This window comes from Schistocerca americana, chromosome X, assembly GCF_021461395.2.
Source record: "Schistocerca americana isolate TAMUIC-IGC-003095 chromosome X, iqSchAmer2.1, whole genome shotgun sequence".
Classification (NCBI taxonomy): domain Eukaryota; kingdom Metazoa; phylum Arthropoda; class Insecta; order Orthoptera; family Acrididae; genus Schistocerca; species Schistocerca americana.
Genome location: NC_060130.1, coordinates 878753478 through 878771080, shown reverse-complemented (window position 1 = coordinate 878771080; position 17603 = coordinate 878753478). Strand labels below are relative to the sequence as shown.

Sequence of the window (17603 nt, the reverse complement as noted above, 5' to 3'; positions counted from 1 at the left end):
AAAATGCGTATTTTTCAACTGATACTTTGTAAAACACATCATAATGTTTACTAACTGTTGTCGATGTGCAAAGTTGACAAAGTATTGAATAATACAGCAAATAAATAATAATGTACATTAAATGTCTTCTATATTGGAAACACACACACACACACACACATGCCTACATTGTCACAGTGTAGACAAGAAACACGTCTTAAAGTTTCTGACACATGATACTAAATGGTACGTCTTCCACAGAAAGGGTGACCTCAGTGGAAAGAGTTGAAGGAGAAGTAGCAGTTCTTTTAAATGATGTATACCACACATTACCTTTCCCCCCTCACTAAGAACTTACAGACAGAGTTGTTGTAGCAGTGTGTGTCCATCGTATGGTCATTACATATTCCCTCTACCTGTTCTTCCAGGAACCAATAGACCAAGAGGCTCTAATTAATGCTGTCACAGATATCCCCATCATTATTTTCTGTTTTGTGCACTCCTATTGGATTATTCTCTGCCATCAGTTTATAGTTGTGCTTTCTTGCCATTGCACACATGTTTAAATGGGAAGTGTTCAGTGAACTGTGTTCCAGTCATCACTTTACTCTCTGGATACAGCTAACAAAGTAGGGCTAGAAAAAAAGTGTTACCTTGATGGATGCTCAGTAAGGCAAACTGGAGACTGTACAGTCATCTAACTGTGCGTAGATGTAAACACAGTGCCCAGGAATGAGCAAATCACATCACAAGCACCATCTATCTCACCAATGTCACATCCATACCAAAATATTAAGGGCAGCTTTGAAGTCAGTGTCTTCCACTGCACAGTGACAAGTACCACTCTGTAATATGGTGCAGACATGTGACTTGGCAGAATTTCAAGTTGACACCATCTGCTGAGAACTGTGCAGCCAGTTAAATGGCATGGACAGAATGCAGTTGTATACTAACAAAGAAATATTCTGTCAATAATTCTTGCACTCCACAAATTATTCCATCAAACCTTAACTTGTACGGGACAGCATCAAGATGATTTCACATAAGTGTATGAGGTGCCCCTGTAATGCTGCAAAGAGGATCAATAATTCTCCAGACCAGCAGTGGCAGAGCATTTCACTCAAGTTACCATCACCATTAGCCAGGATACAACTTTCTGTCATCACCAAGTGAATGCTGAGTGAAGCAGGTTGGACTGCAGTTATACCAACGTAAAAGTTAACAATAGCCCTTCCACAGTGCAGGAGATAAATTTGGCATTTTCTGCATCATGGGACATGTCACTAAATTGTGACCAAATCTATTACTTCATGTTGCAGCACCTTGCCAGAAATGCTAAAGAAGTCCTTGATGTTTTGGATCAGTACAGTCTTGGTTCATAGAAAGATGTTATTTTAATTACCCTTCTCAAACATGGGAAAAACCACATATGCTCCAGTAGCTATTATTGTGTTGCTCTCACTAGCTGTATGGAAAATACTTTGGTATGTATGGAAACCACCTCACTGTATGCATCTTACAATCTGCATAGCTCCATAGTGACCTTCAATATGATTTGAGCAGACACCATTTCACCATTGATAACCTCATCCTGCTGAGGTCATTGTAACACATGCAAATATTCAGGCATCACCAAATAAGGATTTTCTTCAACATTGAGATGTCCTATGTTACCACTTAGTTGCACAAATCCTTGCCCAGTGCCACAAATGGGACTGCTGAAGATATTTTCATGTATTTTTAAGGTTTATTCACTGTACATTATTTTAGATACAGATTGTGATGGCCTATCAGGTTGTTATGCATGAGAACAATGTACCTCAAGGTATTAATTTAAATGTGACACTGCTTTTTACTAGCTATGAATAGTTTTTCATCCATGGTAATGTGCCTAATTAACTGATTTTTATTTATGGATGATTTCTCAATTTTCTGCTTTTCATTCACTTTATCCGCAACCACACATCAGTTGCAACAAACACTTAGTGGCTGGAGGAGTGGACAGAGAATGCCAGTTTTAAATTTTGTGCTTTTAGATTTGTTTCTGTCTTTTTCACTGTCAACCCACTGTGTGTAGTATATCTAACTTGAGAATGAAGGATACCATTTTCACTTTTAAAGGATTATAAAAACTTCTGAGTCTTGATTATGTACAGAAATGTCATGTGGCCACTATGCTTGAGGAACCTAATGCATTCTCCCTTGAAACACTTGATATTTTATAATGTATTAGTCATATTGAAATGTTTGTTCTCTTTATGTAGCCTTGGCAGTTGTAATACAATACATTGGTTATAGATTATGAGTCATGTGGTGAGAATATGTTACTGTGACAAGTAAATGTGATGAATAATTAGAGCAGGTGAGATACCACATAGATGTCTCACAGAAATGAAAACAACAAATAAACGGATGTGGACTATGTTACAACAAAACAGAACACAACTTAAAAAACCATAAAAATGTACGTTTTGACAGAGTGCAGAGAAATTGTGTAATTGTGAAACTGTTACAGTCATTTGTTGCAGCTTATGTGACAAACTATTGTTTTCATCATTTCCTTGAGAGTGATCACGTTCACATTCATGCAAACACCTAAATCAGACAAGGAGGCATATCTCATTCATTCACCATTTGTAGAAATTAGGGGTATTGATAAGAAATTCCTATCATATGAGACACGAACTGTCACTAATACGATGTATCAAATACGAGGCATGTTTTCTGGTGTAGAATTCAGTTCACTTGTCATCAAACGTTTGCAGTTTCTGTTCGAAAGCCACTTCCTTTCGACTGCTGATAGAGAGTTGTGCAGAATGAACTGCCGTTGTAGGTCCCTTCCTGACACCTCACTGTTGAAAACAGACATTACACGATATCACAGACACAAATTTGAATACAGTGGAAAAAAAAGTGGCATGGGAGAGATTTGATCACAGCTCATCCGCTTGCCAGTACAACACCATAACCAATTCACCATAACGCCCTTATCGATTCAGGCCACTCTACATTACACTTCATGTCGTGGAGTGTTCGTGTTTCTATTGTGCTTTTTTTGCACAGTTCAGTACACATTCTTACTATTTTCATGGTTGATCTGTATTCAGTTCCTGACTGGCCGTCCACTGGGCCCTCTCACCACTAAATACGAGGGGGGTGCGATAGGGAGTTCGCCTTGTCAGTAAGCAGCAGTGCCCTTTGGGATACATGCAAAGAGTTTCTTTTTTATGTACGGTTGTGCTAGACAACAGCATTTAAAAATATTATACTCTGACCACCACGAGAGCATTAGGCAGTCTACTGAAGCATTTGGGATCTATCCTATTTCCAGCTGAGACTACTGAGAAGGCACACTCCATTAAGCAGAAACTCCTCATAGTATGGCATGCATACAAAATTTACTCAAACTCAAATCAACTGCATACCATGTTGTTGCTTGACTACATTTCAAATGACTCTTGTAACAATACCCGACGAGTAGCAAGTCTGTTTGGGATTCATGCAGATATTCAGTTGGTTGTTTTTTTCTTTTTTCTTTTACATGGGTGTGACAGATAGTGGGATTTTATTCCATGCTTGGGTCCTTTTGAGGCCTATATTTGTATTTTTTATTGTTTATTTAAAATAACATAGAGAAACATCAATGTTTTGTCACAGTGTACTCTAATAACTCAAAACAAGGGAACACATTGTTAAATAGTCTTCACCAATAATGTCTTTGTGTGATAACTACTCAATACATTTAGTACCTTTTGTGCTGAGCTATGTGTGTTCCTGAAGGTGCCGGAGCAGGTGAGATTTTATTGAGGGAAGAAGGAAGTAAATTCTCATGTGTTTAAATTCCTCAGGTGCTATATATAATGCACCCTACTGAGAAAATCATAAAAGTTATGCAGTACTCATCTATTCCCCTGCAACAAAAAGAGAAGCATATAGCATTCTGTTGGGTTCCATGGCATGATGTAGGAATGTGGGAAAAAGAAATAATAGCTACGGAGCCCTCCAGGGAACAGATTGTGATACAAAGTGCCTGCCTCTTGCAGCCTCTCATCTTACTTTTTAGTCAAAGAAGGTGACGACGACTGGCTGGTGGTGAGGATCAGTAGGCTGCAGTCAATAAAATGAACTTCATAGCTATGGTGCACCTCATACTGACCTCTCCAGCCATTATGGTTTAGGGCATTGCTGATTTGTTGGCTAATCATTCTTTTTTATTCCAGTTATCAGTGAACAATGTGTTTTTGCTTTATTATTTTGGATCCTTTTCTATCAAGGAGTTTATGGAAGATGAGTCATTAGATTGAGTTTATTGTGGATAACAAGAGCTGAACAGTGAAATTAGCTATGTGTATGGATACATTCTTATGATACAAGATGACTCTCAACATTTCTATATCCTTAGCTGCTGTTCTTTGCTTCTCAAAAACGTTACGTAGGTTTACAATTATCCACCGCTGGACAGAGAAGGAGAATAGGTCTTTCATGTCTCCAGAGATGCTGTTGCAACATCATCACTTTTTGAGAAATGTGGGGGAACTTCAAAAATTAAGTTACATAATATTGTGGTAGGCAAAGTGACTTTTATTGTCTGTTGCATTACACTTTAAAGTGACACACAAACATGACACTATTTTTCAGTGTAATCATCAAGTCTCTATAAACAACTATCAGAATGTTCTATCAATTGTTCAGTTTTTCAACAATAGAAATCTGCTTCACAGTTACAGAGCCATTTGAGAGCCACTATGTGAATGACCTCATCATTGGAAAATCTCGGATTGCTGCAAATCAGATCCTCAGTTGTCTGAACATTGTTATCTGTCATTGATATTGATGGCCTTCATTTCCGATCAGCATCGCACTTGTCTGTGCTGCCTTGGCCAAATTTTTGACAGCATTTCACTATGGCTGGACACAACATTGCATTTGGTCCAACACCAGAATTTCATGGTGAATCTGTGTGCAATTTACACTTTCACTGATAAGAATCGTACTCTCCCATGTACTTCAGCTTTGGCATATGTTTCCAGGTGACGCACCATTTCACTCCGTCACTGTGATGCAACTTTTATACATACCGCAGTAGAACTCTGTCTCCAGGAAACCCAGAACATTTACTCTCTTCTGAAAAAGTGCCACTCTCGTTGCCCAACAGTTATTACATTAGATGACATGTGTAACTTACTTTGGAGTCCTCTCGTAGCTGCCACCCTTTACTTTCCAACACTTCTAGGTTATTCTTCAGAAAGAATTCACACATTAGTCAGATTCGTAGTTCTTTGATTGCACTGGTAAATCTTCATTTTATCACCAGCAACAGTGTCTGAAATACATCTATATAGTTTCTTTCCCGGACTCTGCTTAACATTTATTTGCGCCTTTAGAAATGGATGTTCATTTGTTGATCCGTCACCCATTAAGAAGAAACTTCCGTTTATTTATTTTTTTTTTTTTTAACAGTTCTATAGAATTTTGGACATAGCTGGAGACAGTCTGTAGGAACATGTTAACAATCATGAATATCACACTGTTTGTTTTTTCTTGACATATTTGTTACAAAGTGAGAGATTTTTCCTACACCACTGCAGTAGTGGCAGGCCCTTCTTTTGCTTTGTCTATCAATGAAGTGCATCCTTTATGAAACTCCAAAAACCACCCAATGACCAGCTGAGAGACAGTTTCTCAAAAGCTTGTATCCAACAATCATTGTTTTCAGACTCGCATAATCTACTTTCAAAATTATTAAAGATAATATCATAAGCGTTTCACTCTTCATTTCCATACAGGTGACAACTGGATGCTATATAGATGAATGCAATTGCAACCCTTGCAACTAAAATAATAAGCTCAGTGAGTTGAAACTGGCTTTAGTTTCTTGAGAAATGTACTATTGTAAGCCGTATCTTCAGTAATTGATTTATTTATTTATCATATAGCATGCATTAAGATGTTTTGAATCAAAAGAATAGCTGTACATATTCAGAGATAACTAAGCGACTACATTTCAACACAGCTCTTCCACATAATATAATACAAATGGCAACAGTTATAGGAGAATATCAAAGCTTTTTGTATAGTCTATCACTCCGATTGTCACTATCAGGAAGTCTTTGAAAGGATCCTTGTAGGCACATACAGAACATGTTGGTGCAATGTAAGCAACTGCATGTCATTCAGCACCACAGTCACAGGATGGTGATGGAGATTTCCCCCACTCGTGGAAACTGACTGTACATCTTTGCCATCAGCATTTTCATTCACTGGTGACATTGAATTCACCTTTGGCAAGAATCCTGGCTGTGATAAGAGTGGAGTGTCTTGATTTCAATCTTTAAACTCTACAGAGAACATATCATTCAATATTGGAAGGTTGGTTTTATCAACAGTCTTCTAATATTCACTTTGTAGCGTGTTCTTCCGTCTGGCATCAGAAGATCGTAGGATGCATTTACGTAAACTTAAGGCTTGACTTTTTTTGGATTCATAAGCATTTTATCTGTTATTACTTTTATGTTGTAATTTCATGTACTGACACATTCCATGACCCTTGGAGATTTGCTCCTCAGTTTTGTCCTTCGGAACTAGATGTGCAAATAAAAATTAAACAAAAAAAAGGCAGAATGTGACTTAAGATAGGTATAAAGTACATGGCAGTAGATTACATTGACCCATTAACAGTGTTGATGGATTCGTTAAGATCACATCTGTCTTTTTCACATGTAGGCTATTATGCACTCTGCTGTTGAGTACACAGATCCGAGTGATGATACTCTTAAGTGTCTGCTGATTATCCCCAACTAGGGCAACAGAGTTCATGAAGAATGTTATTTCTGCATTTGATGTTAACAAATGTTCATGTCAGGTGCTCCTGAAAAGAAGGTGTTCTGTGTTAGGCGACCCTTAGGGATTTTGGCTGCATCTTATGACGAAGTTTGTCTCCCTCAAAATGGACACTAAGGACTCTGATTGCCAATCTGTTGGATGGATGAAAATGTGCAACTTCTGTTTCATTTGAGGTAGGTTGTTGCCTTCATTTACGGAAGTATTGGCTTAAGCTGTACAGATCGTAAGTCAGGATATCTTTAGTTGTTTAGGAGGCTTTGCGTTGGATATATATCACCACATAGCTGGGCAGACCCCATAGCCAAACGTTCTGGACTGTGTTGGATTAAATGAGAGAGGAGTGAGGACGGATCCCTTCAATGAGCCATTATTCAATACTTTTGGACAGTTAGTGTTGTATTCCGTAGTCACAGTAAATGTGCTTCCAGCTAACATGTTGTCAGTTTGGTTTGTTGTCCATCTGCATGGAATAACTTTTTATAATTTATAAGGCAGCCCTGTCTCCGAACCATATGACGTGTTGCACTTACAAGGGCATTGTCTAATCTGACATGTTGTAACATGCCTTGAAATTTTTTACACAGGAAGAATACACTGAAAGAATGACCAAGTCAAAATTTTAGCTGCTAAGACTCCCCTGCAAGTATTTAAAAAAAGTCAAATTTGTTGCTCGCCAGGTGGCTGGAGATATGCACATTTCTACCAGAGCTGTAGTGGACTGCACATGGTCGTGGTTGGTGCATATCTATGGTTTACAGCACATCAATAAACAGATAACATGGCTTGGCATCATCATAATTTTTAAAATAAATTTCAGTTTTCATGGACAGTTTCTTTGAAACAAGTGTCTACATTGTTCACTCAAATTTGCAACTCATTTAATATCCGCAATAATTAGCAATTGGTTTTGCAGTAGCATAAGTGTTAACATAGGTTAATTCTTACAAAGAAGAAAACAGCAACCAGCCACTATTAATACTGCTATTTATTTAGGTAAATAGCGCCGTTACTGGTTTTGAACTGGCAAGTTCATCATCAGACGGCTGTTCACATGATTTTCACTTTACATTATCATCCGTTTTTGATTTTTATTATTCCACTGTGTCAAAGTATTTTTGGTGTGTTGTTGCCATCGAAAATTCTGCGCGATTTTGTTGCAACAACACACCAAAAATACTTTGCCACAGTGGAATAATAAAAATCAAAAACAGATGATAATGTAAAGTGTATCATGAAAATCATGTGAACTTGGCAGTTCGAAACTGGTAACGGTGCTATTTACCTAAATAAATAGCAGTATTAATAGTGGCTGGTTGCTGTTTTCTTCTTTGTAAGAATTAACCTACATTAATTGTACACAGCCATGGTCTCACCATGTCAGTTTTAGACAAAATAGCATAAAACTGAATTAATTTTCATTGTGCTTAATGCTTAATGTTAAGTAGTGTGCTTTCATAAAATCTAACAGGGAATTGTGTAAATGGAAGAATTAGTTGCAAGGAGTATTAAATATGCACCAAAATGAAACTTGCAAAACTGTGTAAGAAAAGCTATCAGAAACATTTACTTTACAGGGTGAGCACAAAGTCTTCCTACCCCCATCAATAACCAACATAAACCCCTAAACTCAAATAAATAATGTGAACAACAGTTTTTTAGTGGAGTATTCTTGAGATGGGAACTGTGTAGACCTTGTCACGAGAGGCAGTGCACCGCTACCAATGGATATCTACAAGATTGGCCTTTCCAAACTGCAGCTTAGGTGAACATTGCCGATTTTAAGTCTTCTTCAACCTGTTTAAGCAAATTCAAGAAATCATGCAGTATAGGAATCTGAAATATGGCATCCCGGCTATTACACAAGTTGAAAATATGGTCACTATTTTTTATAAACTTAAATTTGCCATATTTCGTGACAGTACCTTTTCCATTAGACGTTTGCAAGCAATTATAAGTCTTGGCTTCAGTTGTCTAAGTATGATTCCACAATGCATCGTTGTCGGCTGCAGAAAATGACGTGGTTCAGCGTGTTTCTCTCATTTTGGTGTTTCAAATACAGTTTCTTCAAATGTAGTTTCTTCTTTTCAAATAATACAAAAATAATACTAACATAATTCATAATTGTTTATGACTTCGACCTTCACATTGTTCTTCCATCAACACACACCAAGAGTTAGCTTCCGACTCGGACTGACTATAGTCAAAGACTACTCCAACGTCAAAGATATTTTACACAATCAGTTTCTTTGCTATTCTTCGATACATTTTCTAATAGTAATCAATATGCTTTTACGCTCAAAAACAGAAGTAAATTAACATATAATAAGACAAATTATAATAAATTCTGACAAAAATATAAGAAAACATTTTCAATTCAGTATCGACAAATACGGTAAAAAAAAATAACATCTCCCAGATCCATTACAACTGCTCCCCAGGGCTTTTGTTGTTATGGACATATACAACAAAATCCCGACAACACTCAGTGATGGATCTGTATTACACAATTAGTACATTAATGATGCAGTCTGATAACCTCTTCCAAATTTGGACTCTTTGAATCTGTGGACTTGTTACTGGCTGTTGTTGCAATGATACTTCCCCATCAATCTCATACACAAAAATTTCAAGTAAAGAAATTATTTAACATGACAAATATACATGGTATAAAACATACATGAGAAATATTCTAACATACAGCATACAGATTGAAAATAATAGAAAGGTAAAACTCATTTCCTAGACTAAGATTTAATTTTTTATTAAATATTAATGTTAATTTCATTATGCTTACATATTGTAACAGTAAAAATGATACTGGACATATATAGTGTAATGTGTTTTTCTCTATATTTGCCTTTTATATATATATATTTTTTTTTAACTTCTGATTTTTTATATTTTTTTTATTAGTCATGGTTTTTTTGTTTTTTGTATATTTTTTTTTTGCTTATGATTTTCTTTTTAAATTTTTTTTACTCATGTTTTTTTATTTTGTATTTTTTTTAAAGATTTTCTTCTTTTAGTACAGCTAAAGATACATCAGTATTATCTAAATTTTTTGCAATTATTTATGTACACCTTCCTCTCTACTACAATATTACTACAAGTCACATTTTTATGAAGAGTACTTTTGCTCCCCACAACATCAGTATAAACAACAATAAACTGCTCATATATCATGAGGCTTTATCTAAAATTGGTTTTGAAACTTATACCTTTGCATGCATGTCCTCACATGCATGCCTTCACCCACAGGGAAGACTTAGCTTCCAAAATTAGAAAAATTCAGAAATGCTCACTAGGGAGACTTTTTTTTGTAAAAAAGTAAAAATAAATCTTTCTCTCATTCTCTGTTACATCAGTGTTTTTTCATCAGTTGCAATTAACATGTGACTTCGAATTATTAATTTATACATGCAAATATACATACTTGGTTGTACAGGTAGTTTTGTTCTAACAAGCATATTCCAGTGGAGGACTTTTGTTTTAGATGATAATAGATTATTTAAATTTTTGAAATTATGATTTCTGTTTATACAGTTTTAAAGACAACATTCCTAAGACCAAATAATTTCTTTGACTTAGGATACACCAAACGATAAGCATTAGGGTGTGGATTTTCTATGACTTTTCTCATGCTTGAGCAACATTCTGCTTGCAAATGCTATGGTACAATGTATCTTAACTCCATTCTCTACTCTTTCTTGAAATAACTCTGTTCCAAGCCCATAATTACTGCTATCAGTGTTCAAACAAAATGGTAAATTAAAATCAGGTCTGTGTAATAAGTGTTGCTTCCTCAACTCTTGCTTAATTTTATCAAACTCTTCCTGACAACTTTTATCCCAATCCCAAACAGTGTTTTTCTTAAGTAACTGACTTAAACATGGTGCATTCAGACTCTGATCACTTATATGTTTTCGGTAATAACCGCATAACCCAAAGAACGACTTTAATTGTTTTAGGAATTTCTGAAATTGCTTTAATTTTTTCTGGATCTGCCAAAATTCCCTTGTCTGTGACAACATGACCCAAAAATTTTAATTCAGAAACTGCAAATTTACATTTCTCTAATTTCAATGTCATTCCCCCTTTTCTAAGTTTTTCACAAACTGACTTCAAAATCAAAAAATGTTCCTCCCAATTTTTCCCTGTAACCAAAATGTCATCTACATAGATTATCAGTTTAGACCCAAGTTCTTGCCCCAGTACATGATCCAAAGCTCTTATAAATTCGGAAACAGAAGAATTTAACCCAAATGGCACAACACAATATTGGTAACTCTTACCATTGTACAAGAAAGCAGTATATTTTCTAGAATTAACCGAAAGTGGTACTTGATGAAAACCCGAAGTTAGATCCAAACTTGACATATATTTTATATCTGTAAATTTATAGAGTAACTCATCAATATTTTCAGGATGATCTGTCTGTCTGAACAAAATTTTGTTTAAGTGTCTAGAGTCCAAAACCAATCTTACTCCACCATCTTTTTTCGAAACTACTACTAGAGGATTATTATATGCACTGATACTCCTTTCTACTATATTACATCCTTCCATCTCTTTCAGCTCTTTCTCAACAGCAGGTCTTTTTGATATTGCAATAGTGTATGGTTTTATGAAAAATGGTTCATGAGGTTTTACCTGAAGCTCACACTGGTAACCCTTCACCCTACCAGGTATGTCACTAAAAACATCACTGTATTCCCACAGCAGATTTTCTAACTGTTGTTTTTGCTCCCCAGGTAAATTTTGTGTTTCTGAAATTTTCAAATTTACTAAATTCCCAAATTCAACTTCATCAGTATCAAATCTATGAATTTCAATATTCTCCAATCTATTTTCTTTTAGTAAATTAATACTGTCAAAATTTCCATTACTCTGATTACCAAGTGTGTTCACAAAATTTGTCTGAATGTATTCCCTTTCACTAGTTTCTATCAAAAGTTTTCTTCCAACCCAATCAAATGCTGTATTTACTTTTACTATCCAATTCATACCCAAAAGAAAATCCTCATTAAATTCCTGAATTACAAAACATCCATGTGTGAACAACTTGCCTTCAATTAAAAATGTCACTAAAGCCTGGCTTTTTACCAATTTACTGCTCTTCCCAGTAGCACCTTTTATCTTTACCCCAACAACTGGCAGTTCAACATAATCTTTCCCCACTTTCAATTTCTTGCTTAACCTTTCAGATATTCCCGAGATCTCACTTCCTATATCGATTAAACATTTACCAATTCATGACCCAATTTGAACTTTTATATAAGGACTGCAAAATTGATCACTTTTCTCAGAACCTGTATCCTCATGTAATAAATCACTTTCAATTTCCCCAAACCTATACTTATCAGAATCATATGGTATACCATTATATGTATTATTTGTCACAGTTATAAAATTTGCACAAGATACAAAATTGTCATTAGTACTCTCTATTATCTCAAATAGCCAAGAATTTTCATCCAAATCACATTGTATACTATTGAAGTACTTATCCTTCAGCTTTTCAAAAATAAAATATCTCATCTTTTTCCACCACTCAGGACATACAGTTTCACATACATTAATAAGCATCTTTCTAAAGTTCTTGTCAAAAGAAATAGTTTCACTGTTCAGCCATATATTCATAAGAAATGTGTGTGTATCATTAGTATCTATAAAAGTTTCACTTAGGTAAGAAGTTATACATGTGTCATCGTTATTTGTGTAGTCAGATTCTTTACCAGCAACATCTAAATTCACACTTTTACATACACCCAGATTGCGAGTATTATTCATCCTGGTAACACCCCTGGGAATTTCTATAATATTCTCACTATTTAATCCATTTTCAACCATGTGTATACCCAACTCCCTATTTAAACTAATGAAATACCTTTCCTCAATATCATCATCAATACCATTACCATCATTATCATTACACATATTCAGGTCATACACATTCAAATTATCCCCCAAAATATTATTTCCCCTTTCTAAAGTTACCAGATCCCTTTCACCAACATTTTCATTCTCACAGCATGCATTCTCTCTTTCATTCACACACATCTCTGAACTACTGCAAATTACATCATCCGACAAAGTGTTTTTCTTTTCTGCCCAAGTGTAAAACTCTGTTAAATTAAATGAATCACAACTACTTTTATCTACTGTATGTCCTTGTGTATTGAAAATGTTATCTTTATCATTATTATTTTCCTCTTGAAATTTCTTCAATAAGTAACAACTAATGACCTCATGTGATAGCTTAGGTTTGGAACTGACCTGTTTGGGTTTATGATAGTCACATCCATTGGTCCTTTCATCATGCTCACCTTCTGCCTCAACCTTGCGGACCTTCAAGGGGGCGTCTACTCGTTTATTATTTCCGGTTCCTGTTTGAACTGCTGATTATGGTTCTGCCAATGTCTCTGATCAACATTTCTGATCCCATTCCTATGCCAAACATTACCTGATTGTTGGTAGTTTCTATTGTACTGACCTCTATCAAAATTTCTGTGGTTTTGATCCCTAAAGTGTTCTCTATTTTGTTCATTATTAACGCGAAAATGTTGTTCTTGTTTTGGATAAAAATTATGGTCCTTCTTTTCAAAATTGCTATATCCCCCTGAATTTTGACTGACACCATGATACTTGTTTTGTTCCCTTTTTTGAAAGTTGTCATTTCCCCAATTTTGACCATTACCTTTCTGAGTAAACCCACTGTGTGTTCTTGTTGTTACCCTATCCAACTTTTCAATATAATTGAGAAACTGCTCTACATTACTATCAGGACAATGAACTAAACTCAACTGCATTGCTGATTGCAATCTTCTCTTTAAGGTATCAATTTTGATCAAGTCATCCAAAGGTTTTGTTAAATGAATAAGTTTTTGAAGTTCACTTTTGCAAAATTGTTTCATGTTCCCATCTGATTCCCTATAGTTTCGCCCATTCAAAAATTCACTTTTGATTCTAGTTTGTTTAAGATCATCCCAAAATTTTTCCAAAAATTTTGATTCAAATTCTGAAAAGGTCATCCCCAAAGTTACAATCTGGTTTGCCCAAGTCAAAGCTTCCCCTTCCAGGAATTTTTTCACAAATTTAATTTTTATTTCATCTGGTGAGTGAGGTAAAAAACAATCCTTACAATACTGCATAAAATCAACGGGATGTAAGGGTCCATCTACCGAAAAGTGCTTCACTGGAATATTAGATATAAGATTACACGTGTTGACATTGTAATTTTTGCTTTGAAATTCAATGTCAAAACTTTCAATTTTTTCGCTAAGTTCTTTGACAGATTTTTTGTTTTCCAAATCATAGCATTCTACTTTTTCTTCTAGAGTAACCAAACGATTGTCAGTTTCTTGTTGTACATTTTTAACTAAAACTTTTGTATTCTCATCCAAATTTTTAATTTCCCCTTTTATCTCATTAAAATCAATTAAATTTCTTTCCCTATCTACCAGTAACTCATTTTTTACAGTATTAATTTCACCGCTCAATTTAACATCAATTTCATTTACTTTTGCTTCCACAGATTCAATTTTTTCCTCAACACTGCCAACTCTGTTCGAAAGCTCACCCACTTGGGTATTGACTGCTTGGACTTGCAACAAAATGTTATCAATTTTTTCATCCCAGTATGTCTTATTGTCGTCAACTGATTGTTTAATTTCTTTCGTGAAATTTACAAGAAAACTTTTTAAATCAAATTGATCGGTTCTTTCTGTTTCGTTTGACCTGTCCTGATGTTCGAAGTCTATTAAATTACTACTTTCTACTTTAGGCACAATACTCTCGAAAATCTCATAAGTCATTGTGAAGAACAAAAATTTACACACAACAATACAAAACAAGATAAAAATATTGTTTTAACAAAATACGAGTGTTTCGTGACTTATCTGGAACACTCTTCTACTGTTGCAAAACCACGTTTTCCATCCATGTGATTGTTGACCAAAATTCTTGAAGTATTTTCTTCTGTCGAAAATTATATTTTTTGCCGAAACATTTCTTCTCCAAAACTTTTACTTCCCAATGAACACAAACACTGTAACACACATTCTGAAGAAACTGGTATTAACACACACAAATTTTCTTCCTCGTAGCACTGCTGAAGATCTCGTGAACACAATATCCCGGCTACAGTCCCCAGTTGAAATATGGCATCCCGGCTATTACACAAGTTGAAAATATGGTCACTATTTTTTATAAACTTAAATTTGCCATATTTCATGACAGTACCTTTTCCATTAGACGTTTGCAAGCAATTATAAGTCTTGGCTTCAGTTGTCTAAGTATGATTCCACAATGCATCGTTGTCGGCTGCAGAAAATGACGTGGTTCAGCGTGTTTCTCTCATTTTGGTGTTTCAAATACAGTTTCTTCAAATGTAGTTTCTTCTTTTCAAATAATACAAAAATAATACTAACATAATTCATAATTGTTTATGACTTCGACCTTCACATTGTTCTTCCATCAACACACACCAAGAGTTAGCTTCCGACTCGGACTGACTATAGTCAAAGACTACTCCAACGTCAAAGATATTTAACACAATCAGTTTCTTTGCTATTCTTCGATACATTTTCTAATAGTAATCAATATGCTTTTACTCTCAAAAACAGAAGTAAATTAACATATAATGAGACAAATTATAATAAATTCTGACAAAAATATAAGAAAACATTTTCAATTCAGTATCGACAAATACGGTAAAAAAAAATAACATCTCCCAGATCCATTACAAATCCCAGAACGATGAAGTTTGGTTCAGGTAAAAAAGTAGAGGAGAGGAGATGCCATTGATTTGTAACTGATGTGAAGGCAAAGCTTACTGATATTCTCACGTCTGCTGTGTCGAATGCTGGTCAGTCAGGTTTTTTAAAAGAACTGTGAACAAACTGCTCTTTGTCATTTTGAGCTGTAAAAAGACAGAGCCTGTTGTGCAACTGATTAATGCTATGACACATTCGTATACAACAATGACAGTGGTAAGTATGAGTGGTTTACTGTTTCCACAGCTTTGTATCTGTCTTAAGGGACCTCAAGGCATATTGGAACCAAAAATAAAAATAAAAAAGGACTGTTTAGTGGCAAAAATCTTATAATTGACCTATCAAAATCTGGAAAAATTGGAAAGAATAATTTTCAGCATTCCATTTGAACCGGTTTCTAACCAGTTGCCGAAATTAATTCATTGCTTTTGTTTGACTCTTGTCCTTGGCATAATGGTACCTCCGTCTTTCAGACTGCTGACAACATTTGATGTTTATCAGGAGAGCAGTATTCTTAAATTCCAGTCATTTGTGCATTGTCAGTTTGTGTCAGCATGTTTTATGACTTGCTGTAAGTATGCTTGGTAAGCAGCACAAGAAGCAGGGCAATGGTCAGGACTATTCCTCTGTCCACCTCAGTTCTGTCCGAATAAATCTATTAATTGACTGTGAAGTGCCTCAAGGCATAAATTTTTCTTTCGGCAGGTGTTCCTGTTGTAAGGAAAATGCTTATTTCCGTCATTCAAATGACACACTGCTTTATTGTGATGACTGTGAGGAATAAAGAAGGAATCCCTTAGTAATAAAATATACATAATTGAAAAATTTTCGTAAGAATGGTGCTACAAGAATTGTTATAAAATGGTGTATGTGTAATAAATATTTCATTTCCATAAATTAATGTCATGATTAATGGAATTCGTGTGTAATGTAACATCAAACATTGTATTGATTTATGTTCCTCTGCTAGTCACCTCTGCAAGAATTGCATATGCAACAGTTTAGCTGTCGATATGAACTGCCTCGTATTCAAAACATTAATGATACATGACATTTTGTGTATGATGTAGGGGCTTCAAATTCACCTGTGTCACTCTGGGTATTTGCACTGTGTGGCACTACATGCTCTTGTCACAGCTGATATTGCACTAGTGTCACAGGAAGGACTGTGCAAACTCCTGTCACAAGCAGTTCTTCATGTGACAAAAATGAGTAACTTCAGCTGAGTTGCAGTGCATCTTAGCAGCTACAATTTTGATACTGTCTTCATTCATAAAAAGTTTCAGGGTGGATTTTCAACATGTTTGATTGGACCATTCCCTTGTTAAATCAACTAAAGTGGCTGATGCTTTCTTCTCCACTTGATATCTCACTTCAGTGAATGTTGTTAGTGATAAGACATGATAAGCACAGCTGTGTCCTGGTTAGAATCCAACTCACTCAACAGGAAGTAGTTTAAATAACGAGGCATAAGTCAACCTTCCGAAAAGTTTTTGTAATGATCCTTGTACGTATAGTGCCATGAGGAATCTGTCACATGGATCTGATATCATAGCTGTGATGATGTTACAGTCTATTCACCAATCAATACAAGCTCAGTGTGAGAGTTTGCTTAATATTTATCATCATATATAAGTGTGACATACATGGAAAATGTCCAGTTATTAAAAGGACTAATGTGGAACAAGAATATGAAGGAAACTTGTAGAAGTTAGTTGTGTTTTCTTAACACAGAACTGTTGTTATAATTTAAGTGGTAATTTTCATGACATATATTTTTACACAGTCCGTAACAATTTATATTGTCCTTGTGAAGTCTTTAAAATACATTTCAGTTTAGCCCTCTTTGATAAACTATGTGTTTTCATATCTTTGCAGGTCCTAAGTGTGCAGATGATATAGATGAATGTGTTGGTCCAATTAAACCATGTAAAAATGGCATATGTATTAACAATAATGGTAAGCATTCTAAATTAAAATTTGATATAGCAGTGCATAAAATAACTT

General features: G+C 35.2%; 1 protein-coding gene across 1 annotated transcript in view; it reads left to right on the top strand.

The window, feature by feature from the left end:
* LOC124554996 (protein crumbs) overlaps window positions 1-17603 on the top strand; it is a 355585-nt gene that overhangs the window by 191514 nt on the left and 146468 nt on the right. Inside the window, exon 13 of the mRNA XM_047128736.1 lies at window positions 17475-17555. Within this exon, the coding sequence (XP_046984692.1) occupies window positions 17475-17555 (81 nt within the window). The remainder of the gene's footprint in view (window positions 1-17474; window positions 17556-17603) is intronic.